Source organism: Nymphaea colorata, chromosome 8, assembly GCF_008831285.2.
Source record: "Nymphaea colorata isolate Beijing-Zhang1983 chromosome 8, ASM883128v2, whole genome shotgun sequence".
Taxonomy (NCBI): Eukaryota; Viridiplantae; Streptophyta; class Magnoliopsida; order Nymphaeales; family Nymphaeaceae; genus Nymphaea; species Nymphaea colorata.
In genome coordinates, this window is record NC_045145.1 from 1,028,562 (window position 1) to 1,054,528 (window position 25,967).

Here is a 25,967-nt window from a genome sequence, read left to right on the forward strand (position 1 = left end):
TGAAGCACCTTAATATTGGTCAAAATCAAATGCACGGGAACATTCTTTCGGAGTTGGGAAGCATAACCCGCTTGCAATTCTTTAGTGTGAAAAAGAATAATCTCACTGGTACACTGCCAGACAGCTTGTTTAACCTATCCGCTCTTCAGACTTTGAGTTTCATGACCAATCAACTAACAGGGCATCTCCCCTAAAGATGTTGGCCGCTTCCTGCCCAATCTCAAATTGCTCGCAATGAGTGACAACAATTTTGATGGCCCTTTCCCACCTTCTTTTTCCAATGCTACTAGTCTCCAAACTATAAGTGCAGGACACAATAAGTTCAGTGGTCCGATACCATTAGAATTAGGTAGTTTGACACAACTCAGGCACCTGTACCTCCACGACAATATGTTGACCAATGCCCCCAGCAACCATGAGCTCTCCATCCAGTCTGACATCCTTCACCAACTGTCGACAGCTAGAGGACGTTGATCTACTACGCAACCTTTTGAACGGCATCCTTCTGGCCTCTGTTGGAAACCGGACAACCACCTTGTGGAGACTTCGCCTTTCCTCTAATCTGATTGAAGGCACTATCCCATTTGCCTTAGCCAACTTGACCAAGTTAATTTCCTTAGATTTGAATTCCAACAAAATAAAAGGGCTCATTCCACCAAATGTAGGACAATTGCACAGCTTACAGGTGCTTTCTCTTGGTAACAATGCATTAGAAGGCTGAATCCCACTAACAATCTACCAGTTGGTCCGCATGTTTTCTTTTTATATTGGACACAACATGCTAATTGGGTGAATTTCAAACTCCATAAACAATCTTACTAGTTTGCAAGCGCAGGATCTAAGCTCAAACAATTTGTCATCAACATTACCGCCTGGTCTTTGTGAGTTGAAGGATTTGTTGGTGCTATACTTGCAAGGCAACTCTTTCAAAGGTCACCTACCTCTGGGTCTTGGGAATTTTGCCATGATGATCAACATGGATATCTCTGTAAATAAGCTGAGTGGAGAGCTGCCTTCACTATTATCAAAGCTCCAAATGCTAGAGTATTTGAGCCTCTGTCAGAACGCATTTGACGGTAACATTCCTCAACAACTTGATCATATGGTAACCATTAAATCTATTGTCCTTTCCCATAACAAACTTTCCAGTGAGATACCAAAATCATTGGAGAAACTTCAATACATCCAGGTGTTAGACTTGTCCTCCAATTGATTAGAAGGAGAGATTCCAAGTGGTGGAAAGGTTGCAAACCTTTCTGCTGGGTCATTCCTAGGGAACTATGCACTATGTGGAGCTCCCAAATTCCATGTCCCTTTGTGCTTAGACAAAACAGAGAGGCAAAGTAAGAGCAATGTGGCTAGAGTCATTGCTGCTTGCGCAATTGGTGGCTTAGCACTTTTGGTCATTGTTTGCACACTCATTGGTATCTCATGCTATAGAAAGAGGGGGTTGTCGAAGCGTCCTGACGACATTGAAAGATTACGATGAATTACACTCCTAATGATTTTTTACAGAGAGCTATTGCATGCAACGAGCAATTTCAGTGATGCAAACTTTCTTGGAAGTGGAAGCTTTGGCTCAGTGTACAAAGAAATTCTATTAGATGGAAGGACAGTGGCTGTTAAGGTCCTTAATTTGTCATTTGAGAGAGCATCTAAAAGTTTTGACATTGAATGCACTATCTTGCACCAAATCAGGCACCAAAACCTTGTTAAAGTCATTACGTCTTGCTCTAATGAAGATTTCAAGGCTTTAGTTCTCCAATACATGCCCCTTGGCAGCCTAGAAGTCTATCTACATTCAGGTGCCCATCATTTGAATCTCTTCCAAAGATTGGATATCATGATTGATGTTGCTTGTGATTTAGAGTATCTTCACCATGGTTACTCGGGGATGATATTTCATTGTGATCTGAAGTCATGTAATGTACTTCTAGATGAAAGCATGTCTGTGTACATTGGTGATTCTGGCATTGCAAAGTTTATAGTTGGTGCAAGTCATCGACTCTTACCACCACCCTTGAAACCATGGGTTACATTGCGCCAGGTACTATCTCTTAATTTGTTTTCTTTTCATAAATTGTCTCTCTTGATGTGCAAGTATATTGACCATTTCTTTGAGTCAACACAGGAAGACTCATAAATTGTCTCTCTTATATGCGTGTGTGCACTCTCTCTCTTCAATAATGCTCTGATGGAGAGATTGAGAAAGGGAGGGGGAGTGTATGGAAGGGGTCCAAGAGAGGTGAGGTGAAATAAAGAGAGATAGAGAGAGAGAGTGGTTTTGACAGTTCTAGTGGGCTGTTTTGTCTTTTTTTTCTTTTCTCTCTCCCTATATATATATATATATATATATATATATCAGTAGAAACCAGACCAACAGGTCAGGGACAAAATCCAGACCCTTTAATTATGTTATTTAAAGTGTTTTTTTTAATCTAACCTTACCAATATAATCTTAAATTTAAGAATAGATTGACACAAAATATATATTAAGTTGATCATTTTTTGGGCTTTAATAGTGTTTTCATAATTAGCAAAAATGATTGGCTATTATAGCATCAACATTTTGATAATAGACAAATCAACTTTTTTCATAAAAACAACTTGATTCAAAGCATGTTTTTATATCAAAATAGTTTTTATGAATATATTAGGATGTAAATATTTTCTTTAATATATTTTTTAAGGAAAATGTTAAAGTGTCTGGTTTATACCAATTTCTCTCTCTCTTTCTCTCTCATAAGGACATGCAAAAGCAGTTCCTAGCTCAATAAAGTAAGTCATTGATTAACTATTTTACATGGACGACCTATTTGTTGTTCATATGGCTTGTGGTGTTGCATACCAGTTTTTGCATTCTTTTGTGCTCGTGTACACAAATATGTGTTGGTGACATATTTTCAACAAGCAATAGTGTTCAATTGATCTTTTTCCTTTAACATAAATTGTAATTTTTGTTCCTTGCTTGTATTAAAAATCCCTAATCACACATACCTGTCTACCAAATGGCTTAAGTTTGGCTGACAATTGACACTATTAAATAATTCACACCATTTATGAGAACCTGCAGATCTGTTACGGGAGAACTAAAAGCAACACCATACAATTAATGAATTTCAGCTAACCTCAGATATATATATATATATATATATATATATATATATATATATATATATATATATATATATATATATATATATATAGATATATATATATATGGATACATGTTTGATTTCTTTAAGGGAACATCATATATATTGCACTTCTGTTCTATATAATAATATTGTATTCTTTTTTACATGTGTATCATAATACAAAATGAGGAAGCCAGGATTGGTGGTTCAATTGATCTTAAGTCCATTAAGGAGAAACCAATTCTATTGTGTCACCCTTTAGCATTATCCAATCATTTTGCGCTTGCTAATCATGTTTAAAATTGATGAATGGTTGAATTAGAATTTGGGTTGGCTGGAAAGGTGTCAACCAATGCCGATGTCTACAGCTACAGAATTCTCCTCCTTGAGGTGTTTACAAGAAGAAAGCCTACTGATGAACAGTTTGATGGGGATTTTAGTTTGAGGCAAGTGGTGGCTGAAGCATTTCCTGTTGCACTTTCAGAAGTCATTGACAGCAATCTTTTGAACGAAAGTAATACTACTCCAACTCAGCTGCTATGAACAAGCAGCTGGTGATGATCTTGGAGATAGGCTTGTCATGTTCAAGTGTGTCTCCAAATGAGAGAATGGACATGAAGGAAATGGTTGTAGGGCTGCGAAGGATACGACGGAAGACAAGAATGATAGAAGGATAATTCAAATATATCCATAGATACAAATGTAGTTTGATTTCTTTCATTGAGAGCTCTCACTTGCATTTCTCAATTACAGATGCATATAGGATTTAATAAAGACATGCTTAATATGCTTGTGTGTTCCCCTCCTAAGGCATTTGGGTGACTAATCTTGTAGAACAACTCACACATTTCCAGTGCAAGTTACGTGAAAGAGGCTTTGAACTTTGTCCATTATTGCAGCTTGTGCCTTATTTTAAGTAAGGACACCTCAATAGTGAATGAACAATCAATGCTATTGTGTCCAGTGAAACCTATCAAAAAAATGCACAACAAGAAGGATGAACAAAAATGCACAATTCCAGTAAGTTTTGGACTGAATTCAATTTTATCAAAAGAAGAGCCCTTGAATGAGGAGGATGAGAATTATATGCTGTGAGCATCATGTGTTATTGGAGCATGCTATATGTGATGGCCCTCTAACAAAGGACCATGTGTTATGGACTAAAAATTGTCAAAAAGATTAAAATGACGCTGTTAGTTAAATAGAACACCCCTCCCCTTACAGCAAAAGTGGAATTTGGAAGATCTTCTTCTACTTCCTAGGAAGTGAATCCAGCATCGTTAAAAGGATGCTTGGTGTTGTCTCAAAGAATGTAATATCTTTAATCTTTTCAAGCATGCAAAAGTGCATGAAACCAAACCCATGAACTTGCCGATGGCCATGTTCATAAATTATTTGCCAGTCACAGTTCGAAGTTCAAGGATACTACTTTATATTGAATTATTGTGGCAGCATTGCAATATGTGTCCCAAAATTATTGTGGCTTGATATTGCCTTCTGTGCAAATAAGGTTGTTTGCATCCCAAAATTTGTTTGGGTTTTGTTTTTGGAGTGTATTAAAAAACGTGAGTAGAAAAATGAAAAAGAACTAGACCATCATTTTGAGGCTTGGCCATTCCTGACACCTTTACCATGGGTAACTAATCTTAAGGCCATGTTCATTCTTCATGCGTTTCATATTCACCTAAACATTATCTTCAACTGGTGTGGTATTTGGTAAAGAAGTTAAAACTTTATAAAGCGAAGGAAGGAAATTCTTTTTAAAGGAAAGTATTTCATAAACTTTTATCAAGACACTTAGAGAGAGTCAGATAAAGATTTTTAAGAGAGAGAAAATATAGATAGAGAAAAACTAGTAAAAGAGCAAGAGATTTTAAGAGAAAATTAAGAGAGAGAGAAATAAAAATTTATAAGTGAGTGGGAAGAAATAAAGCGAAAAACTGGTAGAAGAGAAAGAGATTTTAATTGAAAAACTAGTAGAAGAGAAAGAGATTTTAAGAGAAAAATGTGTGTGTGTGTGAGAGAGAGAGAGAGAGAGAGATAAATATTTTTAAGAGAACAATGTGTGCAAGAGGGATAGAGAGATGAAGATTTTGAAAAGAAAGGAAATAAATAAAGAGAGAAAAAACTAGTAGAATAGCAGAAGATTTTAAGAAAAAATTAGAGAGAGAGAGAGATGTAAAGATTTTTAAGGGAGAGAAAAGAAATAGAGAAAGGAAAATTTGTGAAGATAGATTTTAAGGGATAATTAGAAAGATATAAAGATTCCAAGAGAAAAAAATGAAAAAATGAGGAAGATTGATGAAAAAATGATTTAACAACGAGATATTTTAAGCCCTTTTTTTCTTATATAGAAATTTAAATTTATGAGATAATTTTGAAAATTTTCAACTTCAATATTTTTATGTAAGCAGGGGAGGAACTTGTGCTTCAATCCCGTTAGGATGACACTCTTTTAAAGGTGGATCACTGCTTTAAGACTACAAATAGGATGATCAATAGGTATTTTCTCAAGGGAATGAGGATTTGAAGGATGTAAACTAATTGTTTCTTCCCTGATTTGGACTATCCCCAACCTCAAAAATCAATATAAAAGAAAAAAAATCCAACCACAAGCTCTCATCCTCATCGTTCATCCATCTATCAACAGAAAAATCAACTGGCGAAACATGCACATTTTCTATCTGTAGAGACATAACGAAGGCATAGATTCAATGGAAGGTGAAAAATAAAAATAATTTTTTTTAAAAAAAAAACATATCATGCCTATTTGAGTTGAACAAATAAACAAGACTTGGTTCACGTTGCTCATGGCTGTTAACTCTAAATAAGAAATTTCAAGAGCTCACTTACATGGCCATGGGGAGATGATGAAGGGAAGAGAAAGAAAAAATGAGATTGCATGCCTCACGATGGTATGTGCTGGGGTGAAAGATTCCCCAACCTGATAAAAAAAACTTGCTTGGCTAAGCTAGGCTAGGCTAGGTTGGCCTGACTCTGAGTCGGGTATAGGAGGCCTAATTCTGTTCAATATACACATTTAAACCCCACCTCTCCACTTTTATTTTTTTTGTTCTTTCTCTCTCTCTAAAATCTTTTTCACCATAACGCCAACATTTGGCTTCCTTATTACGTTGATTCTTTTTAAAAGCTCTTTGGTGCATCCCCAAACATCTCTTAAAAAGTAGTGATGTGTCGCCAAAGGTTTTGAAGATATTAGAAAAGGAAACTTTTTAGTTTTAAATAAAAGTTGACATCAAACCGGCTACATGACGGACAGAAGCATGATGGTCTGACTCTGCCCAATAACTGATAAGAAGACCTTCATGAATGCATAGAGCCCGATTTTATTGAGCATCAGACCAACCCCACCCAACCTGATGCACAGCCCTAGAAGAATTAAAGGCGTTGTAGTATGTGCTGGGGTAAGTCACAAGCGAGCTCTATTAGAATAGTGTTTTATAGGACAGTGGTTCCTGAGTGGGCATTATTTTCATATTTTAGTTAGGAAATTTGGGTCAGGCTGAGATACCGGAGAAACTTTGACATAGAACCTACAAAAGGCATTCATGAAGTTGGTTAATGAACACAAGTTCATACTTGTAAGTAATAACACATTGCACCAAAATTTTGTGTCAGTATGGTTAATGAATATGTTCCTGTTTAAATAGAAAAAAGAAATTTGTTTTACAGATAAAAAAAATTGAAAAAAGTGAAAAAGCTGAAAAAGACAGTTCGTTTTCTGTAATTTCAAAGGTGCCCCCTTTTTGTTTTTCTTTTCGCATATGATTGTTGCATGCACTGGCCAGTGCACACAACTCGAACTACTCTTTTGAGTCCCACCACCCCCTTCCTCCCTTTCTCTTATACGTTTTCTGTATTCCTTTATTGTTTTTGACAATTATTGCAAAATCATAGACAATTTGTCACTTAATTATATGTTCTCTCTCTCTCTCTCTTTCTGCCTTTATCTAGATATCATGCCTTTCCATGTAACGTAAACAAAAGAATTGGAACTGCCCAGTCATTTACTTGGTAAGATGGATAGACTTTAAATGTCATTTTCCATCTTGATCACATGCCCAATTGAACCGTTCCAAAAAAAAAAAAACAGATATGGGAAAGAAATTAATCTCTGACTAAAAAATGAATCGTCTTCGCACTTAAGAAATAACATTCGACTGGATTCAGATTACGATATATATAAGTATCAGATCGGATACGGATTCAGATCATATTTAGTTTTAAGTAATTAATCATATCCAATGCTCTTACATTTTGAAAATCTTCTAGATACAGTTCAAAATTCGGATTCGGATTGTGAAACCAGATCTTGAATTCAGATTCAGAGATGACATCTCTCCATTCCATTAAAATCTGAGTTCGAATACCAGTATGTGAATACCTAAAGAAACGGACATGATGAAGAGTATACCCAATTTAAATCCAATCCATCAACATCCCAAGAACATTGCTTTAGACAGAAAAAGAAAGAAAGGCACTGGGGGCCGAAGCACTTCCCGTACCAATCTCAGATGTCATTGATGGCCATCTTCTCCAGGAAAGCAATGGTACTGCAACAGAAAAACTGACTGCTTGGAATGAGCTGTTGGTGATGATCATGGAGATAGGGCTGTCATGTTCATGGGAGTCATCATTTGTAAGAATGGACATGAAGGAGGAAATCGCCGGGCTTAAAATAATACCCCTGAGCCTAACGAGTGACATCCCCAAATCTTGGGCATGGTTGCACAGTGAAGATCAAAGATGAGGGTCACAGTCGACTCTAAGTTGAATATCTCAAGTCATCCTCTCCTGCTTTTGAATCTGCTAAGAATAATTTCTATCGCATAACCAGAAGGCCACAACCCAAATCTGACTAAGAAATGGATTGTCTTCGGGTTTAAGAAATAACATCCGACTGGTTTCCGATTCAGATTCTGATATATATAAGTATCGGATCAGATACAGATTCAGATCAGATTTAGTTTTAAGTAATTAATCATATCCAAAAGGCCACCACCCAAATATGGAACCATTTCTCAATGTCCACAAGCTCCAGCATGCTAAAACTGTTGGAGAAGCTGAAGTTATTCGGCAACCTTCTCATTAAGAACATCGTGAACAGTCATCACCGACACTCTTGGAGGAGATGGGAGGACTCAAAGAGAACGATTGACCATGGTTTTCTTGAAAATCGATGGACCTAAATACAAAAATAAAAGTGCAAAATATTAGAATACGATTCGACTTTGGATACGAATGACCAGGGATCCGATTCAAATAAAATACATTCTTGACAGTATGGCTACTTATATACTCAGATTCGAGCTTGGATACGAATTTAAAAAAGAAGTTATATCCAAATTTGAATCCCAAATCAGATTCCACAACCTGAATCTGTTCTCTTTCCTCGTCCAAAACTGAATCGAAAATCAGATTTCATAATTTGAATCTGAGCTAAATCCATTTTTTTCATCCTAATATGAATCTGAAATCAGATGTCACAATCAGAATCCAATCCAAATCCGATTTTTATATTCATATTTGAATTTGAATCTGAATCCATATTTTGAACCGAATCTGGCTCATTTACAAACTGTAAGAGCTTTGAATACAGAATTTTTATTTAAATATAAATCCCATCTGGATCTGATCGGATATTTTTGCATATTTGAATCTAAATCTGAATTCGATTGAATATTTTTATATGACTAAATCTAAATCCGTTCGGATATTTATGCATACATGAATCTAAATCTAATCGGACGTCATTTCTTAATTTCAAATCCTATCTGATTTTTTAGTTGATTAGTAAATTTCTTTTCTTCATCCAAATGTTTTTGAAACACTTGGCTTGGACATTCAATTCAAATCAGAGTCAACTCAAGCTGGACTCGAATTTGCCCTGTTAAGCTCAAGCTTAACTCAATACTCACGATTATAAACAAGTGAAGTTCAAGTTTTATAAAATTGATTTGATTGAACTTGAGTAAACCATTTATCTAGGAATTCTTTTGAAAATTTTCAAACTAAAAACCAAAAAAAGAAATCAGGTCAAATGGGGAGTTGGTAAATGAGCTTAAAAGAGTCATGCTCGAGCTGTGGCTTGGTCTATCGGATGGAGTTCGAGCTGCCATTGTATAGCTAACTCGAGCTCGAGCCAAGCTGAATGAGTTCAATTTTGACTCGGCCCTTATATAGCCCTACAAGTGGATCAAGTGTGTTCTGTAGTGGTGTGAGGTGCCCGTGTATTGAGAGTGCTCACAGCATGAGCAACTGTCAATGATTCACTTCTTAGTTTTAAGTTCGACAGCACAAGTGATGAATCTTTAAACTTTTAGGTGGCATCCTCCCTCAAAAGGATATAATGAGATCATTCTCCTAAAAGATGTTCCCTTCGTCCAACTGACCTCAGAATGGATCACTTTGGCCCCTTAAAAAAATTTTAAAAACATAATGGGTTCAGTGACTGCTGTTGGAGTGTTGAGTCTTATCCATACTTGATAGGCTTTAGTTTTAAGTAATTAATCGTATCCAAAAGGCCACCACCCAAATATGGAACCATTTCTCAATGTCCACAAGCTCCAGCATGCTGATACTCTTGGAGAAGCTGAAGTTATTCGGCAACCTTCTCATTAAGAACATCGTGAACAGTCATCACCGACACTCTTGGAGGAGTTGGGAGGACTCAAGAGAATGACTGACCATGGTTTCTTGAAAATCGATGGACCTAAATACAAAAATAAAAGTGCAAAATATTAGAATACGATTCGACTTTGGATACAAATGACCATGGATCCGATTCAAATAAAATACATTCTTGACAGTATGGATACTTATATACTCAGATTCGAGTTTGGATACGAATTTTAAAAAAAAATTATATCCAAATTTGAATCCCAAATCAGATTCCACAATCTGAATCTGTTTTCTTTCCTCATCCAAAACTGAATTAAAAATCAGATTTCATAATTTGAATCTGATCTAAATCCATTTTTTTCATCCTAATATGAATCTGAAATCAGATGTCACAATCAGAATCCAATGCGAATCCGATTTTTATATTCATATGTGAATTTGAATCTGAATCCATATTTTGAACCGAATCTGGCTGATTTACAAACTGTAAGAGCATTGAATACAGAATTTTTTTTGAAATATAAGTCCCATCTGATTCTGATTGGATATTTTTGTATATTTGAATCTAAATCTCAATTCGATTGAATATTTTTATATGACTAAATCTGAATCCGTTCGGATATTTATGCTTATATGAATCTAAATCTAATCGGACGTCATTTCTTAACTTCAAATCCTATCTGATTTTTTAGTTGATTAGTAAATTTCTTTTCTTCATCCAAATGTTTTTGGAACAGTTGGCTTCGACATTCAATTCAAATCAGAGTCAACTCAAGCTGGACTCGAATTTGCTCTGTTAAGCTCAAGCTTAACTCAAAAATCGCGATTATAAACAAGAGAAGTCCAAGTTTTATAAAATTGATTTGATTGAACTTGAGTAAACCATTTATCTAGGAATTCTTTTGAAAATTTTCAAACTAAAAACCAAAAAAAGAAATCAGGTCAAATGGGGAGTTGGCAAACAAGCTTAAAAGAGTCATGCTTGAGCTATGGCTTGGTCTATCGGATGGAGTTCAAGCTGCCCTTGTATAGCTAACTCGAGCTCGACCCAAGCTGAATGAGTTCGATTTTGACTCGGCCCTTATATATAGCCCTACAAGTGGATCAAGTGTGTGCTGTAGTGGTGTGAGGTGCCTGTGTATTGCGAGTGCTCACAGCATGAGCAACTATCAATGATTCACTTCTTAGTTTTAAGTTTGACAGCACTCGTGCTGAATGTTTAAACTTTTAGGTGGCTTCTTCCCTCAAAAGGATATAATTAGATCATTCTCCTAAAATATGTTCCCTTCATCCAACGGACCTCAGAATGGATCACTTTGGCCCCCTCAAAAATTTTTAAAAACATAATGGCTTGAGTGACTGCTGTTGGAGTATTGAAGCTGATCCATACTTGATAGGCTTTAGTTTTAAGTAATTAATCATATCCAAAAGGCCACCAACCAAATATGGAACCATTTCTCAATGTCCACAAGCTCCAGCATGCTGATGCTCTTGGAGAAGCTGAAGTTATTTGGCAATCTTCTCATTAAGAACATCGTGAACAGTCATCACCGACACTCTTGGAGGAGTTGGGCGGACTCAAGAAAACGACTGACCATGGTTTTCTTGAAAATCGGTGGACCTAAATACAAAAATAAAAGTGCAAAATATAAGAATAGGATTCGATTTTGGATACAAATGACCGTGGATCCGATTCAAATAAAATACATTCTTGACAGTATGGCTACTTATATACTCAGATTCGTGTTTGGATACGAATTTAAAAAAAAAGTTATATCCAAATTTGAATCCCAAATCAGATTCCACAATCTGAATCTGTTTTCTTTCCTCGTCCAAAACTGAATCCAAAATCAGATTACATAATTTGAATCCGATCTAAATCCATTTTTTTCATCCTAATATGAATCTGAAATCAGATGTCACAATCCGAATCCAATCCGAATCCAATTTTTATATTCATATATGAATTTGAATGTGAATCCATATTTTGAACCGAATCTGGCAGATTTACAAACTGTAAGAGCATTGAATACAGAATTTTTATTTAAATATAGGTCCCATCTGGTTCTGATCGGATATTTTTGCATATTTAAATCTAAATCTGAATTCGATTGAATATTTTTATATGACTAAATCTGAATCCGTTTGGATATTTATGCATATATGAAGCTAAATCTAATTGGACGTCATTTCTTAATTTCAAATCCTGTTTGATTTTTTAGTTGATTAGTAAATTTCTTTTCTTCATCCAAATGTTTTTGGAACAGTTGGCTTGGACATTCAATTCAAATCAGAGTCAACTCAAGCTGGACTCGAATTTGCTCTGTTAAGCTCAAGCTTAACTCAAAACTCGCGATTATAAACAAGTGAAGTTCGAGTTTTATAAAATTGATTTGATTGAACTTGAGTAAACCATTTATCTAGGAATTCTTTTGCAAACTTTCAAACTAGAAACAAAAAAAGAAATCAGGTCAAATGGGGAGTTGGTAAACGAGCTTAAAAGAGTCATACTCGAGCTGTGGCTTGGTCTAACAGATGGAGTTCATGCTGCCCTTGTATAGCTAACTCGAGCTCGAGCCAAGCTGAATGAGTTCAATTTTGACTCGGCCCTTATATAGCCCTACAAGTGGATCAAGTGTGTGCTGTAGTGGTGTGAGGTGCCTGTGTATTGAGAGTGCTCACAGCATGAGCAACTGTCAATGATTCACTTCTTAGTTTTAAGTTTGACAGCACTCGTGCTGAATGTTTAAACTTTTAGGTGGCTTCTTCCCTCAAAAGGATATAATGAGATCATTCTCCTAAAATATGTTCCCTTCATCCAACTGACCTCAGAATGGATCACTTTGGCCCCTTCAAAAATTTTAAAAACATAATGGCTTCAGTGACTGCTGTTGGAGTGTGGAGTCTGATCCATATTTGGTAGCCTTCCCTAATTTTTGTAAGGGTATTTATATAATTTTTTATTTGGTGGGTTTTGCTCTAATCTCATGTTTAAGAGGACATCGTTTTAGCTTGTACTTTGTAATTTTTTTCTGATAGTGAAAACTGCTTTGTGTGGTGGCCATGGACCTAAGAAAACATTGTCTCAAAACCATGTAAAATCTTTGTGTGTTCTTTCCATGTCCTTCTTTTCTTCTGATTCAATTTTCTTGGTGTGTTAAGAAAGTGAGAGAGAGAGAGAGAGAGAAAGAGGGAGGGAGAGTTTGTTCACACCGGATGTTCTAAAAACAAAATGTAAACTTAGTCTCCTGTTTGTTTGTGGAGATGGACTTTTGTGACAACATATTGTATTCTTGGAATTCCATCCATTCCATCCATTGGTTTTGGCTTGGGTGTGTATAACCCCCCATCTAGGACTGGCTAATAGTACTTTAGATAGACCCACAGATACAACACACACACCAGGCAGGGACTGAGGCAGGGGTGCCGGCAGAGGCCTTGGGCCCCCACAGTCAAATTTAAAAAATTAAAACATTGATATGTAAATTTCATAAACCTTAGTTTAACGTATATAAAAATTTTTTATTCCAGTCTCTGTTAAAATTTGGAAATTATAGTTCAGTGCTTGCTACCAAAAAATTTCTGGCTCCACCTCTGACACACACATTCCAACATATACAGTGCACTGATATGCTTGTGCAAGTAATGTTGATCATTTTTTTCTTGTGAATTAAATATTTGAGTACTGGTTATGCTATAAGTCGCCAAGGAAATGAATGTCAAATAATATGCTTTTTGGCTCCTTCGGTCTTACGTAGAAATTAAGCTCTCTTTTTGTGCAGTTTAACTGCTAACATGTATCTGTATCTTTTGGTTTGTTACCTTTCGTGTGCTTTTGAAGGGTTGAGTCAATTCAAGGCAAACATCACCATGAATATCAGCATTAATCTGCTAATCTTTCTCCATTGCACAGATTGATTTTGCTTAACAAACGCAGGGGACCTAATCCCTAGCAAGCTGTTCATACAACATAAATTCTGCTTTTGACTAACAAGGTAACACAATCAAATGACACACAGCATTTCTTTCACTTCTGTTTTGAGAAATTTGGTGGTGATTCTGCCATTGACTGTTGAATGTTTGTTTCTTGGTCCTGATCAGGAAGAACGACCGAGAAATAATTTCTGAACGAGGTTATGCATGACCAACAACTTGGTTGACGGTTTGCATATATATATATATATATATATATAAAGATAAAGCAACTAGTGATAGTCCTGCCTGTCCGGTACCTGCTCGAACAGGAGTTGAAGGTTCACTGCTTTGGAAAGTGTTTGCCTCACATTTCCATGTTCAGCGGCATGGCTGATTACATGCATACACTTTTTCTTTGTGCAACCCGTACCTTATTTCCCTTTACCACTTCTCCACTCTATTCAATCCCAAACCAAAGTTGTCAATTGAGCTTTTTTTTTTATATCCATAGCTAGGTTTCTACCATAATCATGAATATTATTTTTTCTTTTTAAACAACTACCTTGTAATACTGAGCATGAAAAATAAGAAAACAAAAAATGCAAATAAAAAAAAAGTAACTTTCTAAAAAAAATTGAAAAATATGAAAAAGGCAGGAAAACCAAGTTTTTTGTTTGGGGATTCTTTTCAAAAAAGATTATCTTTTTGCCATTTTGTTCAGAGGACTTATTATTCACGTTTTATCACTGTTTTTTTTTAAAGATAAGTTTTTAGTGTTGGTTGTCATCTCTCACAACCAACATGGGGAGCCACGATAACACGAATGGCATAGTTGCTTCAAATATTCGCTAAGTCAATTTGATCCAGTCCGCCTGTTTTTTTTTTAAAAAAATTGTTTTTAATTATTTTTTTGTACTGTTTATTTATTTTTGAAAAAGAATATAATTTTTCATATTTTATGCTGATTCACAAAGAAGTCATTTAAATCACCAATCGGCCGACAACATGGAAGTTTCCACTCGTTTCAAAAGCTGATTTTCACAACGTCGCAATCTGACTAAGATGGCTATCTGTATTGGATGCCCATTGATTAAAAAATCGGATAGGAAATTAATGGTTGAAGAATGTGATCTTATATTCCCTATCCTTATTTGAATCAATGGGCATTCAATTTTTAAATGTTGTCTAATCAATTTTACATTCTTCAGTTCATTTTCTGAAAGAAAATTTGAATTTTTAAATGTTGTCTTTTTGCTGATTTGTATCTAAATCGTTTAGATTATTGGATTGGCCAGTTTACCATACTGGCAGCATTGTCGACTCGCTTCAAAAACCGGTTTTACTAATTAAGGCAGACTTGGTTCTCCTTTGCTCAAAAGGTCGATGATAGTGGTCAGCCATTCCGAACTGAAGAGCAATATACAGTGGTTCCAGTAACGAAATTGGTCAGGTTCACACCTAAGGCTTATCTCAGATCCAAATGTATCATGAGGATTTTTACTTGGATTTATTTTCAGTTCTTGAATTTATTTGCTTGGGGATGCAATGGCTTAGCTATTGGACCATTGGTGATGGTGTTGCCCTTTTTCACCTTTGACACTTCAAATCCAATCCAAATAAAGGTTTTTATTCTCTCTCTCTCTCTCAATATAAATATATATATATATATATATATATATATATACATATATATATACAAGCAGGACATTAGCGCAATTAACTATGACCCTGTCACAACGCGTGCCTTTATGGATTGGGTCTCGATTTGAATTAACCCAAATAAATCAGATCCAACCCGGATATAAAAAAATTTGGACTCCCTAAAAACTAAGAACTGGGCATTGTGGTCCGTCTGATTGCGACCTTTGAAAATTCAGCTTCTGAAATGAGTGGATAAAGTTACTAAGCAACTTTCATCTGCCGGTTGATCTAGTGATTTAAATGATTTGGTTGGGAATCAGCACAAAATATGAAAATTATATTGTTTTGAAAAATAAACAAACAACCTTTATAAGATAATAAAAACCAATAACTTTTTTTAAAAACAGATGGACTACGTCCAATTGATTTAGCATAAATTTGAACGAACCAGCCGATTCAAGTACATTTTTGGAAAAAAAATGCCACACCAAAGAAACGCCCTTTTCCAGTTTTTTTTTTGTGTTTTTTCCCTTTTTTCATTTTAGACATGTTTTCATACTTTTTTATTGCTAAACTGCTCATTTCCAACTTCTAATTTTTCTTCATCTACTTATTTTTTAAATTGCCTACCATTCTTCTTATTTTCCCTTATAAGTTTTACTCAATTTTTTAAAATTTACCACATTTTTCCTGTATTCTCCATGCTAACCTTATTATATGATAGAAAAACCTCGCCATTTAAAAGGCAGACAACATATATGTGACTATGGTTGAAACCAGTTCGGGAAATCTCGGGAAAAAAAAATTTCAATTGACCACTTTGATTTGGGATTGAATAGAGTTGAAAGTGGTAAAGGAAAAGAAAGAGTCTCATTGATCCAATCATCAGCCGTGCCCCTCTACTTGGAAATATGAATCTATACATAAATTGAAGGACAAATTTTCTAGAAGAGAATCTATACATAACTTGAAGACCTTGAACTCCTGCTCATCCATGTTCTGCATAACAAATTGGACAGCCATGGCAACCACCGGTCAGTCACCTAGGTTTGAGTTCCAACAAAATAAAAGGGATCATTCCACCAAACATAGGACATATGCACAGCTTACAGATGCTTTCTCTTGATAACAATGCATTAAAAGGCCCAATCCCACTATCAATCTACCTGTTAGTTCACATGTTTATTTTTTATATTGAACACAACATGCTAATTGGGTCAATTTCAATCTCTATCAACAATTTCACTAGTTTGCAAGCGCTGGATCTAACCTCAAACAATTTGTCATCAGCACTACCGCCTAGTCTTTGTGAGTTGAAGGACTTGTTGGAGCTATACTTGCAGGACAACTCCTTCATTGGTCACCTGCCTTTGGGTCTCGGGAGTTTTGCTATGATGATTGACATGGATATCTCTGCAAACAAGCTGAGTGAAGAGTTGCCTGCATCATTATCAAAGCTCCAAATGTTAGAGTATTTAAATCTTTCTCATAACACATTTGTTGGTCACATTCCTGAACAACTTGATCACATGCTAGACCTTGACACTATTGACCTTTCCCATAACAATCTTTCCGGTGAGATACCAAAATCATTGGAGAAACTTCAACACATCTAGGTCTTGGACTTGTCCTTCAATCTATTGCAAGGAGGGATTCCAAGTGGTAGAAAGCTGCAAACCTTTCTGCCGAGTCGTTCCTAGGGAACTATGCACTGTGTGGAGCTCTCAAATTCCATGCCCCATTGTGCTTAGTCAAAATAGAGAGTCAAAGTAAGAAAAACATGTCTAGAGTCGTTGCCGCTTACTCCAGTGGAGGCTCAGCACTTTTGGTCATTGTTTGGATACTCAATGGTATCTCATGCTATAGAAAGATGGGGTTGTCGATGCATCATGATGACATTGAAAGGTTACGAGGAATTACACTCCCAGTGATTTCCAATAGCTATTGCATGCAATGAGCAATTTCAGTGATGCAAACTGTCTTGGGAGTGGAAGCTTTGACTCAGTGTAGAAAGGAATTCTAGCAGATGGAACAACAATTGCTGTTAAGGTCCTTAATTTGTTGTTTGAAGGAGCATCTAAAAGTTTTGATATCGAGTGCACTGTCATGCATTAAATCAGGCACCGAAACCTCGTTAAAGTCATTATGTCTTGCTCTAGTAGAGATTTCAAGGCTTTAGTTCTCCAATACATGCCTCTTGGGCGCCTAGAAGTCTACCTACATTTGCATGGCCATCACTTGAATCTCTTTCAGAGATTGGATATCATGATTGATGTGGCTTGTGCTCTAGAATATCTTCACCATGGTTACTCGGAGACTATAGTTCATTGTGATCTGAAGCCAAGTAATGTGCTTCTAGATGAGAGCATGACAGCATACGTTAGCGATTTTGGCATTGCAAAGATTCTAGTTGGTCTGAAGTCTTCTACTCTTACAGCGAGTCTCGGAACCACTGGATACATTGCACCAGTTACGTACTATCTCTTATTTTTTGGTCTTTTTATTAATTTTGTGTCTCTCAAAGTGAGTATAATTGCCTGTACCGTTTCTTGAGTCAACCTGGCCTGGCTTTGAGTTCTTAAGTGTGTGTCTGCATGTGTGAACACACTCTCTTTCTCTTTAATAATGCTCTCATAGAGAAAGTGGAAGAGAAGGTGGGATTGCATGGAAGCGGCTGGAGAGGTGATGAGGTGAGATAAAGAGAGACAAAGAGAGAGTGGGTAGGTTTTCCAGTCCTAGTGGACTCTCTCTTTCTCTCTCTCTCTCTCTCTATATATATATATATATATTCATTCATTACTTATTTATATTGTAATCAGCTGACTAAGCATTTTTTTTTAAATTTTGTATTGTTTAAAGCATTGCAAAAAAATGCATTGATGATAGTCAATGTTTTGGCAACCGTTTTTGGAATTGAGACAGTTTTTTTAGGGTCACAAAATAAGAAATGGAGTCATCAGGAACAGGTAGCCCACTGATATATATATATATATATATATATATATATATATATATATATATATATATATATATATATATATATATATATATAATTTGTTCCTGGCTTATGTGATTTAACTAATTATACTCTTCTGTGGTTTGCAATATATCATCAATAAATATATTAATTGATATGAAAACACCCATGATCTATCTAATCATCATGATTTGGTAGTTCACACATAAAGACATGCACAAGTGGTTTGTAGCTCAATAATGTAAGGGTCATTGATAAACTATTTTACATGGACAATGCATTCGTTGATCTGTACACATTAGTTGTTTGCGTGTCCTCAATAGACAAGAATCTTCAATTGACCTTCTTCTTTTAACAGAAGTTATAAACTTTTTTCCTTTCTTTTATAAAAGAATCCTAATCGTAAACACCTTTCTACCTAATGGCTTAAGACTGGCTAACAATTGGCACTACTGAATAATTCACTCGATTTAGGAGCCATTTAAGAGAACCTTGAGATAGGTCAACAGTAACCACATCTAGATCTAAATCATAATCTTGTATTCTTTTTTAGATGTATATTTGAGAATACAACAAGAGAAAGGCAGGATTGGAGGTTCAATTGATCTTAAGTACATTAATTTTCAGTCCTCTTGCCCAAAACCAATTAGTGCAATTGTGTCATACATGAGCTAATTATATTTTGCTTGCTAATCATGTCTAACATTGTTGAGTGGTTGAATTAGAATTTGGGATGGCTGGAAAGGTGTCAGAGAAAGCCAATGTCTACAGCTACGGAATTCTCCTCCTTGAGGTGTTTACAGGAAGAAAGCCTACTCATGAACAGTTTGATGGGGATTTTAGTTTGAGGTAATTGGTGGCTGAAGCATTTCCTATTGCAATTTCAGATGCCATTGACAGCCATCATTTTAATGAATGCAATACTACTCCAACTGAAAGATCAGCTGCTATGAATGAGCCGCTGGTTAGGATGAGAACGACCAGAATGAGAGAATGGACATGAAGGAAGTGGTTGTAGTGCTGAGAACGATACGACAGAAAACAAGAATGATGGAAGGATAATTCAAATATATCCATAAATGCAATGACATTTAATTCCAGGGAGTGACCAGCCATTGGCTAAAATAGTTGGAGGTGGAAATGTAGTTTGATTGCTTTCATTGAGAGCTCTCACATGCATTGCTCAATTACAGTTGCGTATAGGATTTAACAAAGATATGCTTAATATGCTTGTGCATTTGAGTGACTAATCTTGTGTGAAAGAGGCTTGAAACTTTGTCAATTATTGCAGTTTGTGCTTTGCTGTAAGTAAGGACACCACTATAGCCATAGTTCACATAAATCCTTTCAATTTTCTAAAATTTTGATGTACCATATCCTCAGCACAATTTCTCAAACCTAGCAAAAAAAAGCACAACAAGAAGAATGAATAAAAATGCACAATTCCAGTAAGTTTTGCACTGATGTCCAATGTTATCAAAAGAAAAGCCCTTGAATGAGGAGGATGAGAATTATATTGCTGTGAGCATCATTGTGTTATTGGAGCATGTAATATGTAATGGCCCTCTAACAAAGGACCATGTGTCATGGACTAAAAGTGATCAAAATGACCCCGTTAGATAAATAGAAGACCCTTCCCCCTACAAGCAAAAGTGAAACTTGGAAAATCATCATTGTATTTCCTAGGAGGTGATAAGAGTAAGCTTGGTGTTTATCAAAGAAAGTAATATCTTTAATCTTTTAAAGCATACAAAAATGCATTAAGCCAAACCCATGAACATGCGATGGCCACATTCATAAAATTATTTGCCGGTGACAGTTCAACGTTTATGGATGCTACTTTATATTGAAGTATTGTGGGTGGGTGCATTGCGAATATGTGTCCCTCACCCAGCCAGATATTTCCTTTTATGTAAATAGGGTTGTTTGCGTACCAAAATTTGTTTAGGTTTTGTTTTTGGAGTGCATTAAAAATGAGATTGTGATGTTCTAGTTGGTGGGTGTACCATGCTTCAGTTTCAATACAGTTATACCGATAGAGGTAGGAGGAATGTAAAACTTTTGCTTACTAGAGGATGAAAAAAAAAAGAGTTATATGGACAAGGATGAAGTCAAAATTTTGTCATGAAGAGAGTCAAATTAAAGTTCTTAAATTTTGATAGAGAGCGAATTTTCATTTTTGAAAATTTTTGTATGAGACAAGTAAAATATATATATATATATATATTTTTAAATTTTGAGATAGAACCAGGATCCATGCAAATAGTATGTAATTTCAAGCACAGGCCTCACACAGTTTTGCCTTTGACTTTTTAATAGTCTTGAATTTTCTGGACAAGTGTGACCCGAGGGCATTTACTGCATGAGTACTTACGTTCGGTTAAAAAAGGTTGAGTTGAGTGCAGCAGCAATAATTTTGCTCCATGTTCTTCGATTGACAAGATGACTTGAAGAAGTAAATTAACTTCTGCCTTTTATTTGATAGCTTTCAGTAAAAAGAAAAAATGAAAAGAAGAGCTCGTACAAAAAATTCAGAGAGCCTTGTCAATGGTGCTGCACTTGAAAAACTTGGCATGAAGTTGGTCACTGACTCGATATTAGATTTAACTTCCAATCAAACAGTATTTAAAGGAAGGAAATTATTTTTCCAGGATAGTATTTCACAAACCTTTATCAAAACAGTTAGAGAGAGTGAGGTAAAGATTTTTAAGAGAAAGAAAATATAGGCAGAGAAAAACTAGAAAAGAGCAAGAGATTTTAAGAGAAAATTAAGAGAGAGAAATAAAGATTTATAAGTGAGTGGAAAGAAATAAAGAGAAAAACTAGTAGAAGAGAAAGAGATAATTGAGAATTGACTCTTGGGCTCGGCCCCGCACCCACCCATATTCCCACCCAAATTGAGTGAAAAGCGAGGGGGAGCTTACAAATGATGTTGAGAATTGATTCTTGGGCTCAATTTCAAACATTTGAGTGATCTAATATAGACCTATGGGCGATTTTCTGTATCTATTTTCCTTGTTTGGGCTCGATTTTGATTCTCGAGTGTAATTATGAACTTTTAACTTTCTTTTTGGATCTAGGGCAGGATTTTGGATTTGGTGCTTGGATTTAGATTTGGATATAGATCTAAGTTCCAATTTGGATATAAGGCTTAGTTTTAGATCTGGAGCTCAGTCCTAGATCCAAATTGGGATCTAGGGATCTATCTTTTATCTAAAGTTGGGATTTGGATCCAGATCTGGATCTAAGCCTTGGTTTTTTGGATCTTGACTTGGGATTTTGGATTGAGTTTAGATCTAGATTTGACATGAATTATCAGCCTAGATTGAGGTAGGGCTTGGGTTGGAAGTTTAGATTTAAATTCAGGTGAGTTCAAAAATATAGTCGATAACCAGATTAGAGGGTAATTGGATCAGAACTCTGATAAATTGAAGTATTTGATATCCCAAATTGTTGAAAATAATTGTGAAAATGCTAGATATATATGAAACTTGAAAACTTGGGGGTACTTACAAGGTTCAGCCAATTTATTAGGATCATGTAGAATGTCAATGGGAGCTGTCAGAAGAATATTAAGATTCATAAAATCTACCGTTCATTATGGTCTAATCTTCAAAGTTCAAACCATCCAAGAACAAAGTTCATAGGCCGAATGCCCAAATGATCGATCGATGGTCAACATTTATGCAGCCTTCTTGGGACTGAATCTTGTTGCAGGAAATTCAAAGAAACAGCAAGTTGTTTCTCAGTCTAACATAGCGGCGGATCAAATGTCATGCAGTGGCGAACATAGCAGACGTTATGCAGCAAAGGATGGAAGGACATTTTGGTCATTTGTTAAAAAGAAATGTTCTTTACTTTTTTCATTCTACTTTTGTCTTTACAAAAAGTTTTTTTTAAGTGTCAACTAAGGGTATTTTAGTCATTAACCATACTTGAGCACAAAATTTTGCACCACTATGGCGCATATAACCAGGTTTGCTATTTGATGCTTTCCTTCTCAGTTTAGATGGTCTTATTTGTTCACTGCATGAAGTATTGCAGCATTTCTTGGACAATCCATGGCATGATGTCTTCTTCAGTGACACACGGGATATTCAATTACTCCATAGGAGGACGCCGCCACAGTATTATAAATGTTTATGAGTAGAGCCATCTCTGGTTCACTCTTGACCTCTCTTAGTTAAACTTGGATCGAGCTCCACCCATCTAATAAACAAGTCGTGTTCGGGTTAAAGTTAAGTAAACTAGTAGAGTTTGAGCTTGGTAAGCTCAGCTTACGTAAACTTGAGTAAGATCAATAAGATAAGATGTAAAAGATTATTTACAACATCATCACGACAATAAACAGCTACATCGGATTTCCCCTTGCTAGCGAGCTCCAAATTCTCAAATTCTAACCTGGCTGTTTCTAATCATGTTCAATTTTTTTTTTTTAAATAATGGCCCGGCTAAGCTCCAGCCCAATCTGGGCTTGAGTTTAGCATCAGCAATTTGAGTTTCATGCCGAGTTTGAGCTAGTCCACTCACAGTGCCTTTATTTTGAATGGAAAGAAAGTTGTTAAAAGCGACTTGTTTAAAGCAAAGCATCTTCAATTTCCAGTCTAATTATAAGTATCATTTAAAGAGCAATAATGAACAGGGTGACGAATGGAAGTTGCTTGGTACATTATGCAATTTTGGGTGCAGCAGGGCTGCCGACAAAGGCTGAAATTATTTGGCAACCTTCTCGTTAAGAACATCATGAAAAGTCATCACCAATACTCTTGGAGAAGTTGGGAGGACATGAGAGAACCACCGACCTTGTTTTTCTTGAAAATCGGTGGACCTAAATACAAAAAATAAAAATGAAAAATATTTTATTATAACTGGAGAGAAAACAGAGGAACCCTGAAAGATAAAGCTGGAGAAAACTTGTTTTTGTTGATTCCTTTGAGCAACATATATATAGTAGAAAAAAAGGTTATCTCTTACAAGATTTTTGGTATACAAGATCATGATAATACACAATTTCTATCTCAATCCATTAACCACTGAAAATGTAGTCTGCATAACAATAACATGTCTTGATAAGATATCTGATCCCTTTTTTCTTGACACTTTGTTTATCACGCAGGATTCTTGCGTGATTATCTTACATAAAATGGTCTGGCCTGTACTCTATATATTGAGAGTCCATCTTCTTTCAAGAACATCAGAGAATGAATAAAGAGAGAGCTCTCTTTCCCATGGATGCAGGCATCAAAATGCCGATCCACAATCACGTACATGCTTCACTTCTTTTCTTTTTTCCATGTTTTAACACTTCTTCCATAGGAGGCTGGTAGATATGTGGTTCTAATAGTTCATTCTCATGCCTATGCGGTTGCAGTTTGCACAGGGAAATCATAAGCTGCGGCCGGTGCCTCAGAGGAACAAGCCCGAGGTATGGCTTAAGAAACCACATTGTTACTAGGCCTACTGAAGCATGATAACCATTCACACTTCGTGACAAATTATGAAACCGGTGATGTTTTCAAGGAATTGATTTGTGTCTTCTGCATTTGGGCAGGTCAGCAGGCCTAGGGTGAGTGGTCATGGATTAAGCACGCCTCTGGAAGTGGTGCCAAGCGAATAGGAAAAGAAGATAATGCCTCAGACAGAAGAATTTGAGGTGATGGTGGAAGCGGTTATCAATCCCAATGCTGATGTGGCTTGCAACAAGCGGCTACACATCTTTGTTGATCTAACGGATCCCTGAACTCTCTCTCTCTCTCTCTCTCTCTCTCTCTCTCGCTCTCTCAACATTCTTCATCACCTTACCATTCTTTCTGTGTATCCAAAATATAATAGTGGGTAACCCACTCGAAGGGAGTTTTGGCTTAAAGAAGCATTGGAGCCTTGTTTAGAGCATTAGCTTGACCAACATTGCCTTACCATTCTTTCTGCATATATTTGTTATCTTGCATAGCGTAAAGAATTTTCCATTGTGAGAAGTTGTGACTAATAAGAGAATCTACGACAATCAGGGAGATTACAACAATCAAGTAGAGGATAACACCAACACTGCGTTATTCAAAACTGAAGGATTTTCTCTTGATAAGGCAAGATCTATTTCTAAAAACAGTCTCCTGTAAACTTGCCAAAGACTATCTAGATCCTAAATCAAGGATCTCAATTGTACATAGTGACTATAAATATTTGTACTCCCTCTTAGTTGAGTCATTGAAGAATAGAGAGAATTGTTAGTGTCGACGTAGGCTTGTTTAGCCAAACCACGTTATCTTGTGTGTCCTTCTCTTTCTCTCCTTCTCTCTTTCTCTTGTATGCTTTCAGTTTCTTAACTTGGTATCAAAGCCAAGAGAGCTTTGGAGTTGCAGAGTATTCGTATCGATCACAGCAGCATCCAAGAACTGCTGAACTGGGAGAATACTGACAGTTATCAGCAAGATAAATCCACCGGCGTTATCGACTCTGGTGACCCTAGCAGTTGAGCAGGGATTCATTAGAATTGTCTGCACTTGAGGATTAACAGGTGCTCAGCCGGAATCATTGTCATCACCGGTCTGTATTGTTTCTTGTCGCCTGTCCCCTGTTGCGTTCTCTGTTTCTCCCATGTTTCTTATTATATGCTACGACAACCTACTCATAATTTCGGTCTGCATTGTCAGCTCCGGCAACACTAGGGGACGTGTAATAGCTCCTTGGAATCATCTTCTCAGCAATCTCCATACCAATTTTCAAAATTTTTTACACTGTCTGTGAGGAGATATGAATTTTTGAAGGGACCCTGTCGTTGGAAGCTTGCCTGCAACCCTTGAATACCGCCTGAGAACTGGTCACAAAATCATGTTGGCACTCTCAGCTCCAGCGACGACAAAGGTCGAGCAAGGGCTCTTTGGAATTGTCTACATATGAGGATTCTTCCTACGAAATTTCAGATTTTTTGGAGCTTGCTTTAAGGAGTTACGGATTTTTCTTTACCAACTAGCTTTCTAGTGTTACAGAAGCCTGAGAACGCACTTCTGCCGGTGACCAGCGGTAGATCAGTCACTCCCCTGTGTGATTTTCCATGGGGATCAACTATCGGGCAGTATACCATCTGAAACCTAGTTGCATTGGAGATCCTTGGGTATAATTTGGCGTTGATTGGAGCTAAAGGGAGCTAACGCCAAACGTCTGAAGCATCACCTAATTCTGTGAAGTCTCTCCTTCGACACATAGTTTTTTAGAGGAGCTCTTATGCTCACCAACTATTGTTCTGCCTGAGTATAAAATGGCTGCGTCATCTTTGTCCAATGTCTCTTCACCTGCTTCTGCTGCACCAGGTACACAATGGAATGCTTTCTCAAGTTTGGTTTCAATTAAGTTTGATCGATCAAATTATCTCCTATGCACTCTCAAATTTAAAGTGTTATGAAAAGTCAAAATCTGATTAAGTATGTGAATAGAAAATGTTCTGCGCCTCCTGAATTTCTTGATGAAGCACACACTCAAGAAAATCCTGCTTATGTGTTATGGTATCATGAAGACTAACTTGCATTAAGTTGGATCAAAGTCATTGTGACTCAACCAATCATGTCACAACTGGTTTGTGTTGGCACCGCTAGAGATGCTTGGTGCATCCTTGAAAAACAGTATGCCTCACAAAATAATTTTCATATTATTCAACTCAA

At 36.3% G+C, this 25,967-nt stretch overlaps 1 protein-coding gene across 1 annotated transcript; it reads left to right on the forward strand.

Moving 5' to 3' along the window:
* Positions 1-976: 976 nt before the first annotated feature.
* LOC116258795 (calcium/calmodulin-regulated receptor-like kinase 2) lies at positions 977-23,929 on the forward strand. The gene is made up of 4 exons (XM_031636188.1): positions 977-1,076; positions 1,869-2,047; positions 23,684-23,737; positions 23,864-23,929. The coding sequence occupies exons 1-4, from the start codon at positions 977-979 to the stop codon at positions 23,927-23,929; spliced, it is 399 nt and encodes a 132-aa protein (XP_031492048.1).
* The last annotated feature ends 2,038 nt before the right edge of the window (positions 23,930-25,967 follow it).

Bases quoted from the DNA above. Each gene is read 5' to 3' on its own strand.
- LOC116258795 (XM_031636188.1), top strand. From the start codon at position 977: ATGGATATCTCTGTAAATAAGCTGAGTGGAGAGCTGCCTTCACTATTA. The intron at 1,077-1,868 runs GTAACATTCCTC...CTTGTGATTTAG, and splicing joins CTGTCAGAACGCATTTGACG to AGTATCTTCACCATGGTTAC. The intron at 2,048-23,683 runs GTACTATCTCTT...ATGCGGTTGCAG, and splicing joins CATGGGTTACATTGCGCCAG to TTTGCACAGGGAAATCATAA.